The sequence below is a fragment of the Bombus fervidus genome, chromosome 14 (genome assembly GCF_041682495.2).
Source record: "Bombus fervidus isolate BK054 chromosome 14, iyBomFerv1, whole genome shotgun sequence".
NCBI lineage: Eukaryota > Metazoa > Arthropoda > Insecta > Hymenoptera > Apidae > Bombus > Bombus fervidus.
Genome location: NC_091530.1, coordinates 2,501,260 through 2,525,174, shown reverse-complemented (window position 1 = coordinate 2,525,174; position 23,915 = coordinate 2,501,260). Strand labels below are relative to the sequence as shown.

Genomic DNA, 23,915 nt, shown 5'->3' with positions numbered 1-23,915 from the left:
TTATGTATAATGTCTATATATGTATAAAAGAATCATGTTTTACATATACGACAGTCGCAAGGAAAAAATCTGCTTACACACACGTGCATTGTACTTCAACAAAACTTCGATTACTTTATATTTAGTGCATTGACAATTTATCCTGTAATTATTCTCAGGTAAAAAATGCCATAAAGTTCGATATGTACGGTGTGAATTGATTTCCCCGAACGGCCAGGAAATCATCAAATAGAATAGAAACAAACTGAACGTTGATATATGTTATACTAATACATCATCGCCTTTGTAAGCTCCATCTAACGATACATCAAGAAGAAATTATACACAAAACGATCATTCGAGAACTGACGAAGAAATTCAATTTCAATAAGTGAACACGATACATAATTCGACCTAATCGATTTTTATTGATACATTTAATAGAAACATTCAACGTCAGAGTGAATTATATATTCGCTTTTAATTCTATTTGAACATTTCATGATTCTGAAAATTCGTAAAATTACTTGAAATTTTGTCTGTATTATTATATATATATATTATTTTAATTTAAAAATCTATTTATTGCATTGCAAGTATTTGTAAGGATTGGTGTGTTGATAATTGATTCTTAATTCCTGTATAACATATCTCTAAACAAAAGTACAGTAAACGAGCGAACATTAAATATTTGTTCTCGACTATATATAATATACTCGTCTTTTAACATTTTTTTGATTGAACAAGATAGGAAGTAAGCACAATATCTAAGTAAGAAGCGTAACGTATTAGAACAAATTTGCCTAGTATTTGCAATCTACTTATTTGTAAAATATTAATATTTGTATTCTGCCAACGTTTCTACAGATAAACGGAAAACAAGATTGCTCAGATCATTTCACCCTAAATCTGAGATTAAGTTAAAATAAACTTATTTACTTCAATATCATTGTGAAATTCATTTCCAAATGTCGCGTGACAACTTATTCTTCTATTCTTAACATTTTAAAATTTTATGTTATTGAAATAAATACATAATTTTTTAAACTCCTTTGTTTTCCCGCCTTTTTCTCAAATCGTAGTTTCTGTGAATCGATATATCAACTCGCTGATTTGAAAATATTGATACAACGTTTACTTCACGGTGAAAACGTTACAGTTGTTTGACAATACGATGTTATTTAATAATATGTATGAATGAAATGATCATCGTAATAAATGAATGTCATTAATTAAGTGTGATTAATTAAGTAAATTGTTAGTGGTCAATGTGTTATAAATGGTTTTATTTTTTATCATTTGTGAATTATAATCACATTTAATTTTTATTTGATTTCATTTTATCAATGAAATGATGAACCAAATCTTACCTAAAGACATTCAATATGTACAAAAAGTTTTGATGTCGTTAATTTTTTTATGTATTACACAATTATTTATTTATTTGAACCATGTACAACCTTATTATTTCATTGATGAGGTTTTTCATGTACCTCAGACTTTGCGATATTGCGCTGGCAATTTTACACAGGTATGTTTCAATTATTTGTAATTAATCTCTATTTTTCATAACAAATTATTACAGTTTTTCTGGTTATTGAAGGAATAAATTATTTTCAAACTAAAAATTTAATTTTATTGAACTACCTTTATGAGATATATTACTGAAAATAAAATAAAATATATTTAGTTATTTCGTTGAACTACATTTGAGGGATGTTATTTTCAGTGGGATCCTAAAATTACCACTTTACCTGGGCTATACCTAATTGCAACTCTGATATTATCACCCTTAAAACTCTGTACTATTTTTTATATGAGATGCATAAATTTGTTTGGAACATTTCTGAATCTCTATCTTGCTCACAGAATAATTAAACAAATTTCAATAACTCATTGGACGCAAAGATGGAATGATTGGATGAAATTTAATGTGGCTTGTAACATTATGTTTTTCCCACCGTTATTTTTTTGGCATTTTTTATATTATACAGATGTTGCATCAGTTAATGCAACATTACTAATGTTATTGTTACATTTATATAAAAAATTTAAAATGGCAGCTTTAGTAGGTATGTATAAAAACCAATGAATTACAAGATATATTGAATTTCAAAAGTAGCAGTTATCGTTTATATCATGCAGGTTTTTTGTCTGTGTTAATTCGACAGACAAATATTATTTGGATCGTATTTATTACTATGGAACATTTATTTGATTTATTAGATCATAAAATGCACAAACCAATTTCACATGAACAGTATACTTCAATAATGTATTTAAGAGTGAGTAAATTATTGTTGAAATATTTGTCAAAAGTTGAATATTTTGTATATTTAAAATTTACATTAAATGTGCTTTTTAGTTGTTATGGGAAAAAATAATGCAAGAAACATGTCATGGATGGAAGTTATTTATAAAGTTCATCGTTCAGTTGGGTGTACAATTGTTCCCATACGTTGTAGTATGTTTTATGTTTATTGCTTTTGTTGTATGGAACAAAGCAATTGTAGTTGGAGATAAAACAGCTCATGTTCCCACTGTTCATATTTCTCAATTGTTATATTTTTCTACTTTTCTATTTTGCTTTTTATGGCCACACATGATTATTTACTGGAAAGATTACTTAAAGTTTATTAGTAAACACTGGGTGTTTGCAAGCTGTATCTGGATTCTTTTAACTATAATTGTTCATTTTAATACTCTTGTACACCCATATATGTTGGCTGATAATAGACATTATGTATTTTATTTTTGGAATAGGTTAATGGGAAGATATAAACAATTTAAATATCTTTTGGTGCCAATATACTCATTCACTTTATATACAATGTTTCACGGACTTAAACATTTAAGATTTATGACACAAATTAATTACATCATTATGATTTCTGTAGTACTTATTCCTCAGTTACTAATAGAACCACGTTACTTTATTATTCCATATATACTTTATCGGTTCCTTGTTAAGGAACCAAAGAAGTGGCAAATTATTGCAGAATCAATAACTGTAATTATAGTAAACTTTTTACAATTCTATATCTTTGTCAATAAAGTTTTCTATTGGAATGATCAGCCTTATCCTCAAAGAATTTCTTGGTAAATTAAAGGATGAAATTTTATGACTACAAACTTGTTATTTGTTTAATAAATTCTAAAATTTCCAAAATTTATGTATTTATTTCCATCCTATATAATTCTTACAATACCTTTTAAATTCATATTTATTTAGGAGAGTTTCTATACAATATATTGTAGATAAGAATATAATATAATAAACATGCTTACGCGTTTGTATATAGCATATATATATATATATCTTGTATATATATATAAAATAGAAAAATACATCATATAATAATACATTTTAATATTCACCTTTTATATAATTTTTATAAGTCATTAATACTTTTTCTTTTTTAACACTTTTCTCATAAATTTTTACTCGTAGAATACTTTTACAATATTTAACAATAATGCTTAACAATAATTGAGATTCAATGAGTGGAAATATAACAATTCCAGATTTGAGGTAAAGCTTATAAAATTTCGTGTTTTCTGTATTGTATGTAGATTCTTATAATCTTTTTTTCGTTTCTTAGAAATATATCAATATGAAAGCGTAAATCATTTGTAACACATTAAGTGAATAACAAGTAAATAAATAAATATATAGACATTAATATTCGATAAATTGGCCATTAAATGCGATGAGATATAATCTCACATTTTTTGTTAATATAGTTTTAAGAAACAAGTGCTAAAAGACATTTCTTGTAATGTCCGGAACAATCACCCTGTAAAAAACATAGTCATTAGACTTAATCAGTTAATTTTGTTGCATTTTTCTGTTGAATATACTAACGGATATAAATTCTTCTAGCGATTCATTATATAGCTGTCTGAATGTTTCTTTGATTTCTCCCATGTCCACTTCGCAACGTGTAACAACCAGCCTGATTAAACGATCATCATCTGTACCAAGACCTTTCATGCTTTTGTATAATTGTTCAGCAAAGAAACCGGCTCTGTTTTTGACGCATTTCACTGTGGTGGAATTAATTCAATATCAATATACCGTTTCAATCAAGACTATAGTAAAACATAATATATTATTTACATACCGATGGCTAGAAGACCTTTTTTGATATCACCCGAGAATTCGTTTTCGATTGCATCTTCAATAGCATGTCCCGTAATATTTTCATATTCTTGGAATACCTGTTTCAATTGTGGAACATTTCTTTGAACCAATACCGCATTAAATGTTGATTCATCAGTTCCGAAACGGAGTTCACCTTAAAAGAAAAGGAAAGTGCAAATACCATATATTGATAACGTTATAACGTTATTTATAACATTACATACCAGCTCTGAGAAGTTCTTTGGCATCTTCTATAGCGGCTGCGTGATCTACATCGAATGACTCATCTCTGTTGGCACAACATAACGATACCATTAACCGCTTGAAATTCCCGGAAGTATCATCTCTTAGATCATCCTCTAATGTTCTTCCATACACTAAACAGTAAAAGAGAAATGATTGTGATTCTTCAATAAAGAAACTTGTAATTCTAAAAAAAATTATATCGAGTGGGACTTACTCGCTTCGTAAGCTTGTTTAATCACGCGAATCTCGTGATTGGACATAGTACACAATACTTCTATGAGGACACATTCGTCGGTACCGATACCCGCCATTGCGTCATGTAATTCTTTGGCATAAAATTGCGGTAACGGCATCATCATAGCAAGAACTAATCTTTCGAAGTTGCCCGACAATTCAGATTTCAAGTCTTTTATAAGATCCTATTAAAGAAAATTTGAATTAATTTAAAATAATATATATATGTATATTAGTCTTTTTATAGCCTATAATTAAATTTTAACGTTCTTACCTTTCCATATAAGGTTTTGAACTGGACTGCAATTTCTTGGCGTTGCAGATTACTACGATTGGCAAGCACATGAATAATAGCTTTTTCATCTGTCCCAAAACCCTTCATTGCTTTCCTTAAGACTTCTGCATCTGCTCTGGCATCAAAATCGTTGTATGGTACAACTGTAGGGGACAGCTGTAACATAAACCAACGGTCATACTTAATATTTTCATTGGAGAAACAATGATTAAAGTATATGTTTTGTATATTAAATCATTCTTTGAGCAATGTAGGCTTTTAGACATCTTCTATTAGTCTCACCTTAGGCGTAAACTGATTTCTCCGGGGGGCTGGGGCTGGGGTAGGTTGATAGGGAGTAGATCTACCTGTGTGCGGAGAATAATATCCTGTACCCTGCCCCCCAGGATAGCTTCCGCCTTGATAGGAACTTGAATTATTTGAGTGAGTATTGGAAGCAGAGGTATAAGGAGAAGGTATATTAAAACATTCTTTTGCATCTGGTGCATTCCGAAGATTTGGATACATATTATAATTTTGTTGTTGCGGATATATAGAAGGTTGTCCTGGATATGGTTGCTGCATTTGTTGGGTTGGGTAAGGGGAAGAGGATTGTGGCATAGGTAAAGGTATTTGTTGAACAGGAGCTCCTGGTGCTGAAGGAGGACATTGGTTTGACATAGGATGACTAGGTTGCACAGGATATGGAGAATAAGGTTGTGGCATACCAAAAGACATAGGAGCAGAACTTGTAAAACCTATGTTGCCACTTTGAGGATAAGGCAGAGCACCGGGGGCAGAGGGTGTACCAGGTGGAGCCCCAAATGATGTTGGTGGTGGTGCATGGCCAGGAAACTGAATCACTGGTGGTCCCTTTGATAGCAAGGTGTAAATAAAAAATAATACAATCACACTTTCATGTTCATTTCTTTTCTGATTGTAAATATTTCATACTATTTCGTGTTATTTAGATGTGTTTTTACGTCGTACAAAGATATGTGAATAAAAACATATTAAAAAAAAAAAGATGTAAGAAGTATCTGTAATAGTAAGAAAAAGTAAATACTCACTTGATAACCGTAACTCATCTTAGTTGATTTCTTGCAAAATGATCACTAGGCACAAAAATCTGTAATTATATAATTATTATTCCAATTAAATAAAAATCGTGGTGTTTCGATGTTAATCTAATTGTAATCATTAACAAACCTAAGGGTAAATAACAGATGAAAAAAGTAAACTGTAAGATTGGAAACGCCCAGTAAAGACGCACTTGTTATGAAACAATGACAAACAAATCGTATATCTTCAAGCTTATATCGAAGTTATTTCTGTTGCACGAAAACGGTTTAGAACTGCTTAAGGTTTCGTAGAATCGTCGTACTCTATAAGTATCGGGAGATTTTATTTTTGTGACGTGTTAGTAACGGGACTTGGAACCTAAGCAGATGTTACAAATCCGAATTCACGAGAAATGATGTTTCATCGGAAGGTATACGTACAATGCAAGTACGTATATACAGTCATGGGATCAGTGGAAAAGGATAAAAAGCAATCGTTTACCAGTTACTGACGTCACATCGAGTTGACGTAGCGACAACGAGTTAGACGGAAATGCCATGATCGAAGTACGCATGTGTGGTTTAGGCGCGTAAAATTCAAAATATTTTCATCAGCCGTCCAAAGCTGTTTTCACTTTTCTTTTATTTTGCCATGATAAAGATTAAATGTATCGTTCACTTCCTTTTTTTATGATTGTTAAAGTCATTAATATCCACGCACGCAAAGACATGATTCGCACAAAGCCAACATTATCTAACAACGAGTTTATTGCTTTCATGATATAGTATCTCCGCTTAATTAGAGTACGGGTAAATTGCAGGAAATTGCAGATTTGGTTTAACAATTTACACGTTGTGCTCGAAACGCTTTCACGAAACTATGTTTATGTGTCGACAAAATCTGGCTAATATGTATAAATATATTTATAGTTTGTAACATAAAGATTATAATAGTGCTTCGCTAATTGGCCACGGATTGGGACCTCTTGCCAGTTATTAAAGGAGGTATATTTCTAGAAAATTCCAATTATCTTTGATCTTCAAAAATGTCGGTCAGTTAACGTAGCACTACTGTAAATCTCCAATATCGAATATTTCAAAAAATTATAAAAAATGAATTTGCGTTTGTCCTGTGAATTTTCAAAGAAATATACAATTATATTCGCTCGACACTGCGGTAATAGATTTTTTGATAATTTTAAGATTCGTTATAACGTTGTTAGACTAGATAATAATGTTCCAGATGCGTGCAGCATTCTAAATTATTTTTCTTATTTATTTTGAGCAACAAGAGCGCGGAGAACTTAAACGTTTTGATAATGAAACATCGAGTTCCAATAATCAAGAACTAAAAAATATCTCTGTTTAACTTAGATTTTTTGTATATCACTTGCATTACTTTGGTAAGTCAATGTTGCATATTAAGATGAAGCTTCAAAAGGTCTATTAAAATTTCAAAATAACTTTTTAATTTCCGTATTATACTCTACTTTCGACTTTAAACGTTGATCATTTAAAAGTCGTATAAATTAACATTTCTTTGCGAGATTTTGTTACAGACCTTTTGAAACGCTTCGTTACATTTCATTTGTTTCCTATCTACGCATGCATTCGATATGAATTCACGTTCGACGATCGAAGTTCTTCCTTCCGCGAACTATGTATAATCTTACGATATTTCATACAATCCATTAAAAACCGGTGTGCATAATGTCTTCCTTTATCGACGTTTTCTTTTTTTCATTTAAGACTGACTAATTTCATAATACATTATATTATACACATGTAGGCAATCTCCTTAAAAGTAACATAAAATAATATGAACCAATAATATTAAGGATCCTAACTATAAAAACAGAACGTTAAAATATTAAGGTTTCCTATTTGCTATTTCGCAAAACACTTTGTATTTGTTCGTTGTTTCACAAGACAAAAATATATTACGCTGTTATAGAAATATACTATAAAACGATATTTGTACAACAACGATAAGTATAAAAGGTAACTTGCATTCACACTGTTTCATTAAAGATTTGATGAACGCTATTTACTGTGGAATTCTAAAAAAAATTGATCCATTGATCACATATCAAATTTAGAGTACCTACACAGAAAACAAACAACTTGCAAGGCGAAACGGAAGATAATGCAAGAAGTTGTATATACTGAACAGTAAAGGTTTTTTTTTTCTCACAGTTCTCTTAGTTTTATCGTAACTCAATCGAATTACTTTTCTCGCGCTAATTGGTCTTTACCCTACGTATTACATATTATTCATTACAACTAAAATTAATACGTTAATATGCAAAATAATGCTCTATACTCTATACTATACAGAAACATACCACTGCAACAAAGTTTGGTTAGTTCACATTTTCTTTGCACATTAGCTTCTTCTAAGAATTTTCAATTATAAACAAAACTATGTTTTGTTTCAAATCTATCAGTCGCTCGAGATTAAATAATCTACATAAGATGAAATAACACGAAATAATCTAATATGATTCTATCATAATAGATCATAATTCCACTTTACAGTCTGTTTAAGAAAAGAGCAACGTAAAAAGATAGCTTATATAATGTCTATTTATAACAAGGGAAATAATTTTGTTCAACCAGTCCATTTTAAACAAGCTATAGTTTCTTTCGAACTCTTTCGAAGAATAAAAGACCAGAAAAGAAGATCATTGCTACGCCAATCGTACTTTACAATACTTCAGGCACTGAATCACTTTGTTTGTCGTACTTATTAATGATTAAAATCAGATCGAACTCGGAAGTGCAATCGTAGTCAGACTACATCATACTATTTGTTGTTTCAGTTTAACTAGGTTCGTTTCACCATATAGTTTCATATCAAGGGGCGCACTTGGTTCATTTTTTTTTGTTTGCGTGTGCCAAGCGAGCACCTTGGTGCAGTTGTCGGCCAAGAATTCGATGTCCTTTGGTTCGAATGGCGCCAAACTTTTCAGAAAACCGTCTTCCTCGTAGCCGGCCTTAAACGGCATCGATGCATTCGGCCTCTGAAGTAGAAACTTCACGCTTACCGCAAAACCTGCCATATCGACCGGGAATTTTCGTCCAGCGATCCAACCGTCGTAAAATCCAACGAACTTCTCGTTCTTAATGATGGGAGAACTTAAACCAAATTTGGTACATAATCCAACGGGGAACATGGAGACTCGTTTCGTTTTACGGATCTAAAATACATAATTGCATTTCTGTAATGATTCTCAAAATAATATTTTGAATCAACTATGACCGTGATATCTAAATTACCAGAAGTAATATACAATCTTGTGCATTGCTTTAAATCAGCAATACTTGCTCTACGTAAATTAGAAAGAATTATATGCTGGCAGAAATAATACCTCGTCAAAAAGAGCTATGTCATAGGTATTATCGTCATCAGCAAAATAAAAAACGCCATTGGTCGCATTCGCTCTGATCCATTGCAAGCCACGATTTCGATTAGATACGCCTCGTGGTTTGGCACCCTTTTTCTGCTTATACTTCTCAGGCATTGGAGCTGGAAAAGAAAGCACAAAGGCGTCCGGGTGAGGCAACATCGTCGAATTTTGTGTCACGACCCAATATAAATTAGCTTATATAAAGACTGACACGATACCCCGTTTGGGAGAATCGGCCATTACAACTACATATTTAAACACTGACAGACTGGCCTGGCCAACAAAATCAATATAACGCTTTTTCATCGAGAGCTTTGCGGCTGTTTCAATTAATTCCCGATGAGACGGCAGTCGATCAACGAAATTAATTTTCACCGGAACTATTTACACCGCGTGTGTCGACTCGATGGCGGGATATTTTGAAAAGACTCGAAATTACTTCTTTCGATTACGTCAACAAACGATATAGACGAACAAATACAAAAATAACACAATCTTTAATTTCGATGGTTAGTGACGCATGACGAACAAATTACAACGATATAATACGTAATGTAAAGAATTAATATATCGTTGTTCCAATCAACGTCCTAATGTATCGCCCAGTTGAGTTATTTTTTTATCACTCTGTAACGATGTCGTTACGAGAAACTTGACCGAAATACGTTTAACTTGGAACGAGAGATACAAAGTGACGCGAAGAACATTTTTCCTAGGACAGAGTAATTATCTCAAAACACGCTCGAAATAGAGAAAAGAAGTAGAGAAAGTATCGTTGAATAGTCGACAGATCTCGCTCAGGCTAACGATTGATACCATTTAGTCGCAGCTCCGTTTGAATTCCGTTCCAATTTCTAATCTATTGGATTTACCAGTGAGATGCTCGAACTTCAATCCTGTTCGCTCTAGCAGCCTCGTGACTTGTTTGGTAGCAACGGTCGCGTCCTCGATAACGAGCCAGTAAATGTTCTTTACCAACATCAAAGTGTGCGACATCCTGGTGAGCTCGGGTATTTGTTCTGGTCGGCGATACGTCGGCGTGATTATGTACAGCGGTTCCGGAGTTTTGTTTAACTTCATCGATGATTCTTGCTGTTCGTTCGATGTCGCGTTTCGACTAGGTTCGAATCGCGCGATCTTCGGATTGTTCTCGCCCAGCTCGAAGATATTCTTGTGCAAATGATTTATTAGCTGTTGCACTAACATCGACGCTATGTCTGGACTAAGTCCGTTAATCTCTTGAACTCTGCGCACAGCGCTTTTGATCTACAAATAGAAAGACTGTGTTTTAAACGAGCGATTAAACGAACCCGAAGCGAAGCTTTCATCTTCCAACGTTTACCATTTCTTCGGTGAATTTCGACGTCCTTACGTAGCGTTCTACTTCTTCCTGGGATAGGACTGGACCATCTTCCGCTGATCCGCCCGTGTTAAAGTCAGTTATCTGATCGAATCGCACACTGGTAGACAAATGATATTGGTAGAACACCACGAACAGACCTATTACGGCTACCACCCCCATTTTCATGGATGACTTCATTATACCAAAACCTGCAAAGAAGAAATATCGTTTATATACATACAAGAAATGAACTGACTAATAAACCAAATACTCTGAATCTCGTATAGGATCAGAGAATCGTACAAGCACGAAAGAAATAGTTATATAATTACTTAATGACTATCGTAAATTGATCGTGAGTTTTGTAACGGTAATTCGTTAACTGTTCGGAAGGTCCCGAGCATCTAGATAATGAAGTCGTTTAGTCTTCGTTTTTCTCGCTTCTCTGTCTTTCTTTCTTTCTTTTTTTTTTTTCCACCAAGATGCTTTGCAAATGAACGAGCTCGTAAAATTAGGGAGTGTGTATACTGTCGTATACCGAAGCCGTTATAAAGGGGAAACGATAAGATATATGTTTCCGGTGATACGCGTGCTCTTTTATGCATACAAGATTTTCAAAAGTCATTATGTTTTGTTAATTTTAACATACGCCAGAAATACGTGATACATCGTAAGTATTTGTGATCTTCTATTGGCGATTATCGGGCTACAACGTCCAGTTGCGCGTTATTAAGGATGAAAATCACCGTGGTTTACCGCTATCATCTTGAAAAGTAATATATCATAATACTTTTATTTCACGGAATTATCTTGGCGATCTCCGATCGATATCTCTACTTTTGCAGACAATTAAAAATTAAGAATTCACGCGTATGCATATATGTTCTATTTATCGGTAATCTTCTTTTTTCTAAATCCACTATCCTTCGATTAATTTAGTCTAAATTGCGTTAAACTTGGTTCGTTTTATTAATCTGTTACAAAAACATCTTATCGTACCAATGTTTCAAACAGTGAGTTTAATGATCGGTATTTAAGTAAATTGGCAAACACATCGTGGCTTCTCCAGGATGTTGTTTCAACCGATTCGACAGATACTTAACGTCAACACGAATATAAAAATATTCAATCGAGGATACAAACGTAGTTCCTTAACTGAATTACCTACTCCGGTTTTTTAATATCGTGGATGAAAAATTTCAAGGACGTAACTTATCTCCATGAATAAATAATTTACGTCACACAGAGCATCCAAGTAACACGATTTATTACGACGTTTGAAACAATCAATCAACGTTTTCATTTTAAACATAGAAACGATCATCGTTTTATCCCTAGTCAATAGAAATCTGTATAAATGTATCTGCGCGACTAAAAGAGAGAAAAGATAAAATGAAGACACCGACCTGCGATTCAACCGATCCGATACGCTTCTATCAATTTAACAACTAATATGTCTTTACACAATTGTTCATTTTGTTTTTATATGATCCAATAAACGAATCTATTTGCTTTTATCACGATAACTTATCACATGTGCTTTCTAGAATTTAGCAAAGAAAAGAAGTTACATATCTATAATACTTTGACGAACCGATAATTATCTGTTAAATATTTTAATAAATGATAGATCGTTTCGACAAAAACTTCTTCGTATATCTTCCGTCAGTGAGATTAAACTTTGATAACGTATGTACATATTTGTACGCGACTGTCTCTTCTGTATGGCCGATTGATTTATATTTTCTATATCTTTTATAAACGGTATATAGTTTAATAAAGCAAACGAAATAAAAGAAACGAAGTAAAACTAGACGTTTTCCATGAAACAAGTGGAAATTGTGTCTTGTATCACCTGACCGTGTTACACTCAGCAAAATGATACAGAAACAAGTGTAAATATAAAAACTTGTGTTTCTTATTTCAGTGTCGATGATGACCGATCAGATATTTATAATTACGCTCGATTAAAGATAACATTGACAAAAGAGAAATTAAAAAAGTAAAGAAATTCGATATTCGTGTGATATAATTGGAAATGCACCGAGGCTGAAATAATTGGATAAATTACGTATATTTCCACTAATTGTGTTTAATTACTACGGCAAAGAATTGAAGGTCTTGTCTGTTTTCGTCCTATTTCTAAATCGAATCCATCCGAAGTTTCGTTTAACTTTCATTAAATTTCTAAAATAGTGTTGGATCGTTTCGTTGGAAAGAAACTCGGTCTGAAATAGAGGAAAAATTATTGGTATTTTTACATCGTTAAATTTTATGGTCGTGTGATTATTTGAGAAGTAAAATTAAAATCGACTATATACATATTATTACATATAATTAATAATTTCAGTGAGTCTCGAGAACTATTTAAAATAAACAATGTAGTTTAGAAATAAAATGCAGAGCGACGATATTTAATTCGAGCCCAGAGTGAATCGAGTGAAATGTAAAATAATCGCACATAGGTCCGCCACCTATTATTCCTTGATGCAATATCAAAGATAGTTTCGATGAAAGCGCGCGTTTATTTCACTATCCAGAACCGCAAATTTGCAACGAGAATGAGAATAATCTTCACGCACAGAATTCCATACAATTTCATCTGCAAGATAAATTACGCTCCGTTGATGCTTCCACGGAATTTGTGGAACGAGTACATTTTTTAAACGTTGAGTTTTCTTCAGCGCGATGTTGCTGATTCTTGTATATGATTGATCGATTAAAGAGTTTTACCATTTAATCTAGAACCGTAAAACAAAAGCTGCTCGAACTGGAATTTCCCGAAATTTTTTTGCAAATATGATCAATTTGCGCGTTAGTTGAAAAATTATTCAACCATTCGTCCGATAAAATATGCATGTCTGCGTTTTTGAAACTGAAGAATTTATCATCTACTCGTTCATAATATATCTCACGAGTTAATTGTTTTTTCAAACATTCTTTTCGTAACTTTGTTTGTTCAAACAATCAATGAATTATCGACGACCATATTTTATCGTTACGCCGAATTACTTTTTCTCGAGCTCGAAAGTAATATGGAGAAGCTTTAACCACACTGGATAAAAAAGAGTTTTCACCGAGTTCGAACCAAAATTTCCTCTTCTTCGTGTTAGCAGTCACTAACTCGAACGATCCCACGCGAGCATGTGTTTATAAATATATATAATCTGTCTATTGTTTACCACCTGGAATTTCATATATCAAATTATGCTCGAATATAATAAAAATAAATATAGAGATCAGATTGTTTGAACTCGGATATATAAAAATAGTTTTATCATGCATATACGAATAGATATACCAAGATATAACGATGTATTATGTTATCGTTATTATTAAATATAGACATCAGGTATAAGTTTATCAGAACGACTTTGCCTGTATGTATTGAAACCCAAATAGTCGATCAACCTGCAGAATTTATTTCACATTAGTAACGATACGATTAATATGTGTAATTAAGTTGATCGTAAAAAGTCTTGCGTGATTCTTGAAAAGTGGATAAGAATGCAAATAAATTAAAAAGTGACAACATCTCGGGGCTTATAATATTACCGTTAAGTACCTTATATGTGAGCAGTAGGTCCAACATAAGATGTCGATGCTCGAGAGTTCTACGAAAGCTATCAAAGAAAATGTAATATCAAGAAAATAATAAAAAGAAAAATGAGAAAACATCTGCGTTGAAATAAAGGCAGAGTGAAAATTTCAACGCGCGCGGCATTACATAATCAAATCAGAGGATTGCAAATAGTCTACTAAAGGATCGATTAGACTTAATTTAGCGCCATGACAGACGTACATCACTTGCTGCAGTATCAACTTCGGCCATATATGTAGGTCACAAAAAGCTGCAATTCTCCAACCCTTTGTTAACCCTTTCAATTTAGTGGCGCCACTTTAATGGCACCGGCGAATTTTCCTCAGCTTTTGAATGAAATCGTGCCTTTTCTTTTAATCAAAGAACTCCATCTAGGTTCGATGTATGTTTCGAACGTTTCTAACTCAGTTTGCCCTCCTTTTCTAGCCGGTAATAAGCAGGAAAGTTACCGACACGCAAAATCAAAGCAGTTCGGTGGTTATAACCTCATCGTCTGGTTAACCCTCGGACACCGGGCCATGGGCTACTCTGTTTGGGTTAATTCTAACTCATATGTAATTTTTTCAAGTAATTTCACTATTACACCAAAAATAGGAAAAGAAAAACGTATGTATTTTCCATCGATCAAAATCAAGTACGAAACATCAAAATATATTGCGTGAACCGTTAAAAATACATTCCTTTGCTTTTTTCCAGTAGTCAGGTCTCGTATGAGTCAACCATAGCCGGACAAAACGTATGAATAAGCCTGGATTCTTATATACTACTTTTTAGTTATCAAAATTAATTGTGCGAGCGTTAAACTTGGTTTTAATTTAATAATATTTAATCAATACAGTTCAAAGCAACCAGTTTTAAGGATTTTTTCAAAAGTCCTCTTTCCACTTGATTTCTGTAGACTAACATGAACTTTCACGATCGACTAATTCATCTTCGATATTAGTATCGATCTAACGAACCATGAATGCCCCCTATTCAGTCAAGACAATTAAAACTTACCTGATAAACGGTGTTCATACTCCGCTCACGAGTAGTAATTGTTCTGCTTGTCGTTTATGTAACTTGTATAGAATCCGGCTTATCGCACATGTCAAATGTTCGCGCGTTTTTTTACAAGACGAGAAACAATGGCACGGTAGCTATGTTATTGATATCGTTTAGTAACATTATTGACGGGACGTGGGGAGTCCCGATTGAAATTCGACACTAGTGATTTTCCTGCATACATATGTTCCGTGATTGTTTCACTGTACCATGCATTCGTGCATCGAATTTAATGCGCTCGATAAAGGGCACAGTATAAACGACGTTGTTTTCTCATAATTTTTACCAACGAATTTCGTCTATATTTTCGAATATAGTTGTTGCTACAAGGAGAAGATCCATTTAATAACTGCCACGGACTCCATCGATGCGCGATGATGTTTCACCGAATCGCGCTCGTTTCCCTGCGCGATGCAGATAGACTGACAGACGATCACGAGGATTTCACGGCACGTGAATAACTAAGGGGATAACCAAGAGATTGTTGTCTTCGGTTGAGTTTCATAAATTTTCATGATAGCACGACTACGTTCGAAAGACCGGGTGACGGAAGCACGTTGTCACTGACATGATTGAGAAAAAGGTCGACTCCTTTCATTAGAACGTATCACTGATCTCTGTTTTCACTCTAATCTTGTAACACTTTGATAGTTTGGCAAATGTATTTTTAGCGAAGAGTCTTGAGCCGCTTCGAAATTTTGGCCACATGTCGTGTGTCTCGAACGAGGACTGATCGTTTTGAAGTCGACCACAAACCGACTGGATGTTCGTGACGACGTCGAACCCTAGTCGATTGTTTCATTAATCACGTGCCTGTCCACAGTACGTTTCATTCGTGTTCTGTCAGCGAAAAGCGGAAACAGCATAGTTGACGGAGAATTCGATCGAACAACGACAAAACGACACTCCTCCGTCGGCTGATACTGAACTGTTCCTTCGTCGCATTCCCCTTGTGCGATCCGTCTACGTTCGCATATCCCCACTATTTCGTTTCAGCTGGCGCAGCAGCCGACACGCCGCCGTCACTGCTCTTATATGTGTATATATATACATTATACATATACATCTATCTATCTATATATATATACTTGTACGTATGTATGTATGTATATATATTACATATATATATCGCGATATATATGCGCGCTGCACTGAATCACGTGGGAGAATGTACTTATTTGACGCAGAGTAGGTGTTTTTATCGATCTTTGAAACATCCGCGTGGTGACTGTTTCGGATCGAGCGATCAGATGGTCAATTGAATTTTGGTATCAGTTTTCCAATATATCTTCTACCTTTATCGCCTTAATAACATGACCGAGAACCATTAAATCTTAAGTACAACTACCATACCCACTAGTCAAACTGACGCTACGAATTTATTTTTACAATTATCAAAAACATGTAGGTGTTTTTGGCAAAATTAATTTTAGTTTCTATTCAGATATGAGTATAATTATGCACATCCATTTATATCCATTATACCATTATAATTATAATCATCTATATACAGATTTATGATCTTTATTACTTGTAATGAAAATTGCACAATTAAAGTGCACTATCGAAGTATTAAAACCTGTATATCTCCTTGATAAAATATGGTATTGATAGATCATACATAGTAGATAGTAGATAGAACGTAAAATAGTTTCTTTTTTTTTCTTTAATCCTTAGGACAAGTTCTAATTTGTTTAACTTTGTTTCTCTTGATTACAAATTCTCGTGAATCCTTACCAACTATGATGGAAAGTTAATTTAGAAATGTAATCTCCGTCAACTGAAAAACATTGTGATGTAACTATCTGGATTAAACGTGGAGTTACATTACAAGCTATTGTTTAAGTGGGGAAATATGTTTTGTTGAATACGATACAACGTGACTCAACTAAACATTCGCCGGTTGGCTACGATAGCGACTAGCATGCGAGGGTTAAGTTCATATATCGATTAAGCAAAAATGTAGATCGATCATCGAACCGACAAATTTTCTAAGGTATACCGATTCCAACTTTTAAGCTTAATTTATGACGTATTTAATGAAGCAAATAGATCGGCCGGTTTTGTTACCATCATAGAAATGTAGTGAAAGAGTGAGAGAAAATTTATTTGGCGGGTTAATGAATCGGTTTTTAAAGCACTTTTTCGATCAAGTTGTTTAAACAAATTAGTTGCTCATTATTGTTTGTATACAGTGACAAAGTAAACTCAATACGAATTTTCCCCAATGTTTTTAACTCAACGGCCCCATAACAAGTGGAATCGCTCGATAACCATGCTCAACAGACACCATGCGGTAGTCTCTCTCTCTCCGAGTATCGTCGTTTCCACTACCTCTCACCTCGTCTTTCAGCGACCGGAGTATTGATCCAACCTGGCAATACTTATACACTATACACACGGTAGTGTGTAGTATTGTAAACGGCCACGGTTGCCTACGAATCTCGAGAGGGACTTGTAAACGATGTTGTCCGAACTTCCTTGTGTTTTTGGTCGTATCCTGCACTCGTTGCGGTTAAAATGCATAATGCAGGAATTACGTGTTCAATTGTCAAGCGTTGTTGCGTGAAATACGTATGAAGAGAGGAATCAAGGAAAAGAGGAAAAGAGAAGCATACAGTAAAGTCGAGCCATGACCTACACAGAAATGAACCATTTTATAAATTTAGAAAGTAGGTACTTTCGGCTTTTGCATTACCTAATCAACAGAGTTCGCGTGTAAATTCGATTATCAACGATCTAAAATAGACCATGGAACTTCTATTAGCGTGCAGAATTAGAAAGGAAATGCTTGTTTAATTATCTGTATTTCTCATAATGTCTGTCACTGATTTTTATCGGCAGATGAGATAGGTTAGGAAAACAACAGAGATACGACATTTTTAAAGGAATCTCTTATCACGCTATTTTAACAATATATATTAGAATTGTTTATTTATTTAAATAGGTGAACGTCGCATCCGCGTTCAAAGAATGTTGCAACTTTGAAATATGGACATATTATGTAAATTACGTAATAAGTAGTTATAGAATGAAACGTATGATTTTACGTTAACTTAAATGTAGTCGTTTCTACGTCAACATTTAAAAAGTAGAACGACTGGTTTCAGTGGTAGTTTAGAAGTTGGCTCCTGTCTTTGACAACGAACGTGGAATTTACTCAACCCTCGGAACTATATATAACATATAATTTTCGAATGGATAAAGAACGAAAATATAATAATGTACAGTTTCATTATTTGTAAAATAAAATATCTCAATAGCCGAATGAATATAGTTTCGGATTTCTGTCAAAAATATCCTAATGTCGATTACGTATTTTTTAAATAAAAAATTTAATGTTTATGTAACTATTAATAAAGGTTCTAATTATTCTTGTATGAATTTCATTTTAATACCATTGAGATATTAATGAAGGACAGTGATAAGTAAAAAAAGAAAACAGAAAAGGATTCTATAGCTATTCTACTGCGTTAATTTAACAACGTATCTTGGTAAATGAAAAATGCAAATCATACTTTCATACAGTGCGAAACGTGGATTATTTAAAAAAAGAAATATGTACTTAGTAACAACGCACGTTGATGCAACTTCATTAGCGCGTTCTACTGCGTTCACGACAATGGTACTTCTCTTCAGTCTTTAAGGTGCACAATGCTGCGAATTTAATACAACAAAGTATTATATTAAAGCTAGATTATCGATCGCACTCAGTGGATCCACTTTAATTCTCCTCATTCGATGATTGCTGAAATGTGATCTTCTACGTAGGTATTGTCTAAAAAGTGTATGTTCGATTCTAACATCTTTCCTATTCAATTATCAAACAAATAGTCGTTTGATCATCGATCGATCAAAACAGACTATTTCATAGAATCTGACAAGCTTATCGATTTAATCGTATCAGTCATATCACGCAAGCGCGTCCTCTTGCTCATTTACGTGATTTGACACGCGATATTGCCATCACAATTCGACGTTAGACCCGCTTCGACGAACATAGCGGTTGAAGTAATCGGGACGCCAACACTTGCAGCTTCCTGGCACCAAGAACCAATCGTAGTACAATCTTACCTGTATCGCATACAAACGAGGTCAAAAAATTGTTGAACAAAATTTTCGCTCGGAACATTTTAAATCATCCGATTACCTGGAAACAACCCATTTCGTCGACGCCGTCGCAATGATGCTGGGACGATCCGCTGTTACGAGCTTCATTCTCCCCGGCACGTTTCTGTAAATATTGTTGATAATTCTGGAAATCGTGAACAGGTGGCGGTGAACCGGCAGTATCTCTCAGGCCGTTGATCCTAGAATTTTGATTTTCTTCCAAAAACGTGTCAGGATAGAAAATCTCTGCTACTAGCAAACTAGTCCATCTTGGCGACGACAGACAGCCACCATCCAAGTAATGACATCTTGATTGCCTGTGAAACATCGATTAATATTAAAAATCGCTCGACGATAATAATTGGTAATTGCATATACTCTGTCATATTACATGCATCGGGTTACTTCGATAGTCTGAGTGAAGTAACCCTCGTAAGGGATTTGCACCACGTAGCGCCAAACTCCTTGATAGTTCTTGGCGAACACTGGTGTAGCGTACTCCACTTTAGCTGGACAAGGAGTGGGTGGACCGGTGTATTCTGGCTTCTCTTGTGGCGGTGTTCGTTGACGATACTCTGGGGTGGAGGGCTCGTCACGGCGTTCAGCTGCTGAGGTAGCCAATGGTTCACCTTGTATAGCCTTGTACAGCATGCAGACTCTTTGGCGTAAAACAGAAATTATAGTTAAAAATCCAAACTTGTATTTTTTAAAATAATTTGTTTAGTGTCTTACACTCCTCCACCATTTTCGCAGAATTTACGACCGTTTCTGAGAGTATCCAAGGCGCTTTCTGAATCGGACGATCGCTTGCTTCTACTTCCTTTCTCGTCGGTGTCGACACTGTCGATATTAAAGTACATTTTACAAAACGACAACCCAGCGATAGATTTACGTTTCTATAAAATTACTAACGAATTCTGGAAATAGGATTGCACCGTAGCGACCTTCGGCAATGAATCGTCAGCCTTGAGTATAGGCAACGCTTTGCTCAAAAATTTCAACGTGTGATTTTTTAACAGCGCGCTATAAGAAAAAATGAGAAAGGATATCAAATCACGGTTAGAAGTTATCATGATATTTCATCATATAAATAATTTTGTTATACTTACAAAGGATACGACGAGCCATTGAAATACTGATTCATAGGATTTCGCGGGATATAACCCTTGTTAAGGTCCCCGCAAATATTGTGTACGGAAACGTAACCCTTTCCCTGTTTACCGGTGTCTAGAATCATTCATGTACGTTTATTTGGAAGTAGCAGAGAGAATAATTTGTATTCCTTCTTTGCTGACGCATGATATTAAAGTGGCACAACTTTGAAATGCGTACCATAGCATTCTTTGTCGCTATCTATATAAGGTGGCGGCCTCACTTTAGGCGGTTCTGCGTTCGGTGACTTCACGAACGCGTAATATCCTTCTGGAGGTTCGTTAGATTCTGTCGTCGAATCGACGTCATTTGGTTTCGATTGTTTCGTGTCCGAATATTCATTTGCGTGGCACAAAATGCATAAAAGTACCATCTACAAAATTCACACATGATATATACAATACCCCTAACCTCTCTCGTACAAATATTTACACTGATTCTCTTTACACAATGATCATCTTTTTATACCGTTTGTGAAATTATATAATCATATAATTATATAATAATAAAATAATAAATTATATAATCATTGCTATACATTGGTTTCCTATATCTTACTTTTTCGTCTCGATCGCGTATTTATCAGTGTCTCAAAACTATGAAACTTCATTCGATTTAATCGTTATTGTAGCTTAATTAAAATCTTAACTTAAAGCAAACAGACGGTTCGTGTCAATATTTCATAGATCCAACAAATTGGCTACAACAGAAGAGAAGCTTTATTCGAATAGAAGCCAGGATCAACGAAATACAAACAACACGTTGTTTGAACTAACTTGTCGATGATCCTTCGTCTCTACGCGTTTCGGTCTTACAAGGTATTCCCCGTTAGTAAGATACCGACGTGTATCGTATTCGGCCTTAACGGTACTCGGTCCACGCTCTGCGGACTATTAATACCCCGAGACTATAGTCTTGTATACTGACTGCCCCACTAAGCGGGCACGTTCGCCAGCCGTTACATTCTTTCGGCTGTTTAACCTTCAGGAATTTTGAGAATAAAAATCGTCATGTGAAACTATCAGATCAGAGGATATTTCATTAATCGTGTAAGCTACCGCAGATCATTTATTTTGCTGCCTCTTTGCTACACATTTGTACAGACTCACAGAATGATTATTCGTTTGATCAAGAAAATTGTGGTAATCGAATCGACGAGGAATTTAGTTGCCCAAAAGGTTTTTTCAAATTTCTTCGCACACTATACTATTTGTATCATTATTATATGTAAGCTGCGGATGTTTATGCGGATTCGTATCTTTATAAACACTGATAAAGGAATGATATCTCTTTATAAGAAAAAGTGATTTATATTTAAGTGCAAATACTCTCAAGGAAGATATTATGAAACTATTTGAAAGATAATGGAGGAAAGATAATTGTTAAGTAAAATATCTAATACTACATTATCCAGACGCTAAGGTTTGTATCTGAGACCTGCATGATATCTACCTTTAAATTTCTTTAAAAATAGTTAGGAAACATTTTGACCGACCCAATACATATATATAGTATTTTTGTGGTTGTTACTATCAAGAGTACATTTATCGGTTGTATCGTATATTTTATCAGGAAAATAATACCGTACTAAGATTTCTGTTAATGAGTAGCTTTTCTTTCTATTATTTACTTGTTCTAATGCCTTGGGCACGATTAGGAAAAGTAGGATGCAGTCTCCTGTCATTCGGTATGGATATGACAGGCAAAATTTGTATTCATAATTCGTGTTAAATTAATCTATGGTGATGCTTTGTATGATTGTTAATCGAATTTATTTCATACCCAGAATTAGAAAAATATTGTTTCAGCAAGAGTTACATAGTTTTGAGAGAGACATGTGGTTGAAAAGATCTTAAGTTTCTATTTTGTTTAACAGGTTATGTACTACTTTCTTTTTACTTGGTGACAACTCTCAAAAGCAAGTTTTAATGATAAACTAATAAAATGAAATAAAAATCATCGTTAGATTCCGTTACGATTTCCATTGGTTTTGAAAATCTTGTTCATTGTAAAGTAAAATCATAAATCATTTTCAGAATACCAAAGAATCAGTCGGATTTACGACTATTTAAATCGCGTTCGATTAACATTTGACATTCCATTGACAAGAAGCGATATTAAAAAAAGATGTAAAAGTATACTTTTCCCGCCATGACATTTATTACGCATTTGTGTAACGGTATTACTTTATACCGGTTCCCTGTGATTACTGAATACGGGACATTTCTATAATAAGCATCGACTAACGTGAAGGTATTGAATTTATTGAACCTTTTCCGCTACAGTTAATCTAGAATGCGCTACGGTCGAGTATATTTGGCGCTTGATTCCATAGAAATTGTAATCAGTTATACTTGTACGAGATTAGTTTTGAGAAGAAGCGATTTAAAAAATATTATGGTTCACTTTTATATATAATTCGTTCCAAATTATTGATTCATTATATTTACATGAAAATAATTCATTATTAAGAAAGCAATAAGGTAAAAATAATATAGTAACAATTCTTAGCGATTAAAAAATAAAAGTAAAAAAAGAAAAAGCAAGAAAAAGCAAAGTACGATTACATTGTCAACTCACGATCAATGTTCGATATTCCATTGTAGTGTCGCTTTTTTTCTTCTTTGACAGAGAAATAAAATATATTAAACTCAAAATAGGGGTTCTACCTCGGAGATGTCTCGTGACCAGTCGGCGGTCATAGCAAAACTGAACACATCGAACCCGTGCTATGGTATAAGGAGCCACCTGTCTTCGGTCCCGTACTCATCACCACCAAAGCCATCCACCATTCCACTTCAAATCACGCCCCAACGCACTTCAAAACTTAGTCATTACGTTTAGAATTTTTCGATATGCGTTAAAAATGCAGAGATGTTAAATTAAATTTTATAAATTCACAAAAATAAAAATTCGAAAATTCAAACGATTATAATTAAAAAATTTTTTTAATTAAACAAATTTTTATATGTAATCTGTTAAACATAGACGGATCACTATTGAAACATTGTTAAAATTATAATTATAATTTCCACTTCTTATGAATACAAAATTAGGAAAAAATTTTGAAAATATATATATATGTATAGTATAGTATTCCTGTAATTAGAATAAGTAAAATTTATACCATGGCGCGCCGCGATCTATCGCGCATGCGTACGCGCGACATATGCAAGATAGAATTGACGATAGCTGGAAGTGATTCTGTGAGACAAAGATACAAACAGTTTATAAGCTATAGGTAACTGCAGGTTATTAATGTTACTGTTACTCATTGCCATTCATATATAACTGTCACGACATTCCAATATGATCATT

General features: G+C 33.9%; 4 protein-coding genes across 9 annotated transcripts; 1 reads left to right on the top strand and 3 right to left on the bottom strand.

The window, feature by feature from the left end:
* Positions 1–1,082: 1,082 nt before the first annotated feature.
* On the top strand, positions 1,083–3,148 carry Alg10 (alpha-1,2-glucosyltransferase Alg10). The gene is made up of 4 exons (XM_072016360.1): positions 1,083–1,510; positions 1,709–2,051; positions 2,125–2,264; positions 2,345–3,148. Exons 1-4 carry the CDS (start codon positions 1,331–1,333, stop codon positions 3,080–3,082), a joined length of 1,401 nt encoding a protein of 466 aa, XP_071872461.1. The 5' UTR covers positions 1,083–1,330; the 3' UTR covers positions 3,083–3,148.
* LOC139994065 (annexin B11) lies at positions 3,140–6,423 on the bottom strand. 2 transcript variants are annotated; one of them, XM_072016357.1, is made up of 9 exons: positions 6,087–6,423; positions 5,948–6,006; positions 5,181–5,750; positions 4,878–5,054; positions 4,584–4,788; positions 4,348–4,500; positions 4,104–4,277; positions 3,845–4,026; positions 3,140–3,776 (listed from the first exon to the last, which is right to left on the bottom strand). In XM_072016357.1, the coding sequence occupies exons 2-9, from the start codon at positions 5,963–5,965 to the stop codon at positions 3,726–3,728; spliced, it is 1,530 nt and encodes a 509-aa protein (XP_071872458.1). In that variant the 5' UTR covers positions 5,966–6,006; positions 6,087–6,423; the 3' UTR covers positions 3,140–3,725. The 2 variants fall into 2 exon arrangements, with proteins under 2 accessions (XP_071872458.1, XP_071872459.1); XM_072016358.1 differs by lacking the exon at positions 5,181–5,750.
* A 140-nt stretch (positions 6,424–6,563) lies between these two features.
* On the bottom strand, positions 6,564–16,281 carry Glcat-p (Glucuronyltransferase P). Of its 3 annotated transcripts, none has more exons than XM_072016364.1 (5): positions 15,291–16,281; positions 10,691–10,899; positions 10,221–10,614; positions 9,310–9,467; positions 6,564–9,138 (listed from the first exon to the last, which is right to left on the bottom strand). In XM_072016364.1, the coding sequence occupies exons 2-5, from the start codon at positions 10,886–10,888 to the stop codon at positions 8,740–8,742; spliced, it is 1,149 nt and encodes a 382-aa protein (XP_071872465.1). In that variant the 5' UTR covers positions 10,889–10,899; positions 15,291–16,281; the 3' UTR covers positions 6,564–8,739. The 3 variants fall into 3 exon arrangements, with proteins under 3 accessions (XP_071872465.1, XP_071872467.1, XP_071872468.1); XM_072016366.1 differs by lacking the exon at positions 15,291–16,281 and adding an exon at positions 11,023–11,442; XM_072016367.1 differs by lacking the exon at positions 15,291–16,281 and adding an exon at positions 11,340–11,429.
* Positions 16,282–18,241: 1,960 nt separating this feature from the next.
* Positions 18,242–23,306, bottom strand: Spz6 (Spaetzle domain-containing protein 6). 3 transcript variants are annotated; one of them, XM_072016888.1, is made up of 8 exons: positions 23,178–23,306; positions 20,778–20,970; positions 20,555–20,672; positions 20,358–20,468; positions 20,178–20,285; positions 19,837–20,103; positions 19,486–19,762; positions 18,242–19,409 (listed from the first exon to the last, which is right to left on the bottom strand). In XM_072016888.1, exons 1-8 carry the CDS (start codon positions 23,196–23,198, stop codon positions 19,302–19,304), a joined length of 1,203 nt encoding a protein of 400 aa, XP_071872989.1. In that variant the 5' UTR covers positions 23,199–23,306; the 3' UTR covers positions 18,242–19,301. The 3 variants fall into 3 exon arrangements, with proteins under 3 accessions (XP_071872989.1, XP_071872990.1, XP_071872991.1); XM_072016889.1 differs by having other exon boundaries at positions 23,165–23,300; XM_072016890.1 differs by lacking the exon at positions 23,178–23,306 and adding an exon at positions 21,156–21,603.
* Positions 23,307–23,915: the final 609 nt, after the last annotated feature.

Coding starts and splice junctions, on each gene's coding strand:
- Alg10 (XM_072016360.1), top strand. CDS start 1,331: ATGATGAACCAAATCTTACCTAAAGACATTCAATATGTACAAAAAGTT. Junction 1,511..1,708: donor GCGCTGGCAATTTTACACAG/GTATGTTTCAAT, acceptor TGTTATTTTCAG/TGGGATCCTAAAATTACCAC. Junction 2,265..2,344: donor CTTCAATAATGTATTTAAGA/GTGAGTAAATTA, acceptor TGTGCTTTTTAG/TTGTTATGGGAAAAAATAAT.
- Glcat-p (XM_072016364.1), bottom strand. CDS start 10,888: ATGAAGTCATCCATGAAAATGGGGGTGGTAGCCGTAATAGGTCTGTTC. Junction 10,615..10,690: donor CGAAATTCACCGAAGAAATG/GTAAACGTTGGA, acceptor TTCTATTTGTAG/ATCAAAAGCGCTGTGCGCAG. Junction 9,139..9,309: donor ACATAGCTCTTTTTGACGAG/GTATTATTTCTG, acceptor TATGTATTTTAG/ATCCGTAAAACGAAACGAGT.
- LOC139994065 (XM_072016357.1), bottom strand. Junction 4,789..4,877: donor TCAAAACCTTATATGGAAAG/GTAAGAACGTTA, acceptor TTTCTTTAATAG/GATCTTATAAAAGACTTGAA. Junction 4,027..4,103: donor AAAAGGTCTTCTAGCCATCG/GTATGTAAATAA, acceptor ATTCCACCACAG/TGAAATGCGTCAAAAACAGA.
- Spz6 (XM_072016888.1), bottom strand. CDS start 23,198: ATGGAATATCGAACATTGATC. Junction 20,673..20,777: donor TAGCGACAAAGAATGCTATG/GTACGCATTTCA, acceptor GAATGATTCTAG/ACACCGGTAAACAGGGAAAG. Junction 19,410..19,485: donor ACGAAATGGGTTGTTTCCAG/GTAATCGGATGA, acceptor TATGCGATACAG/GTAAGATTGTACTACGATTG.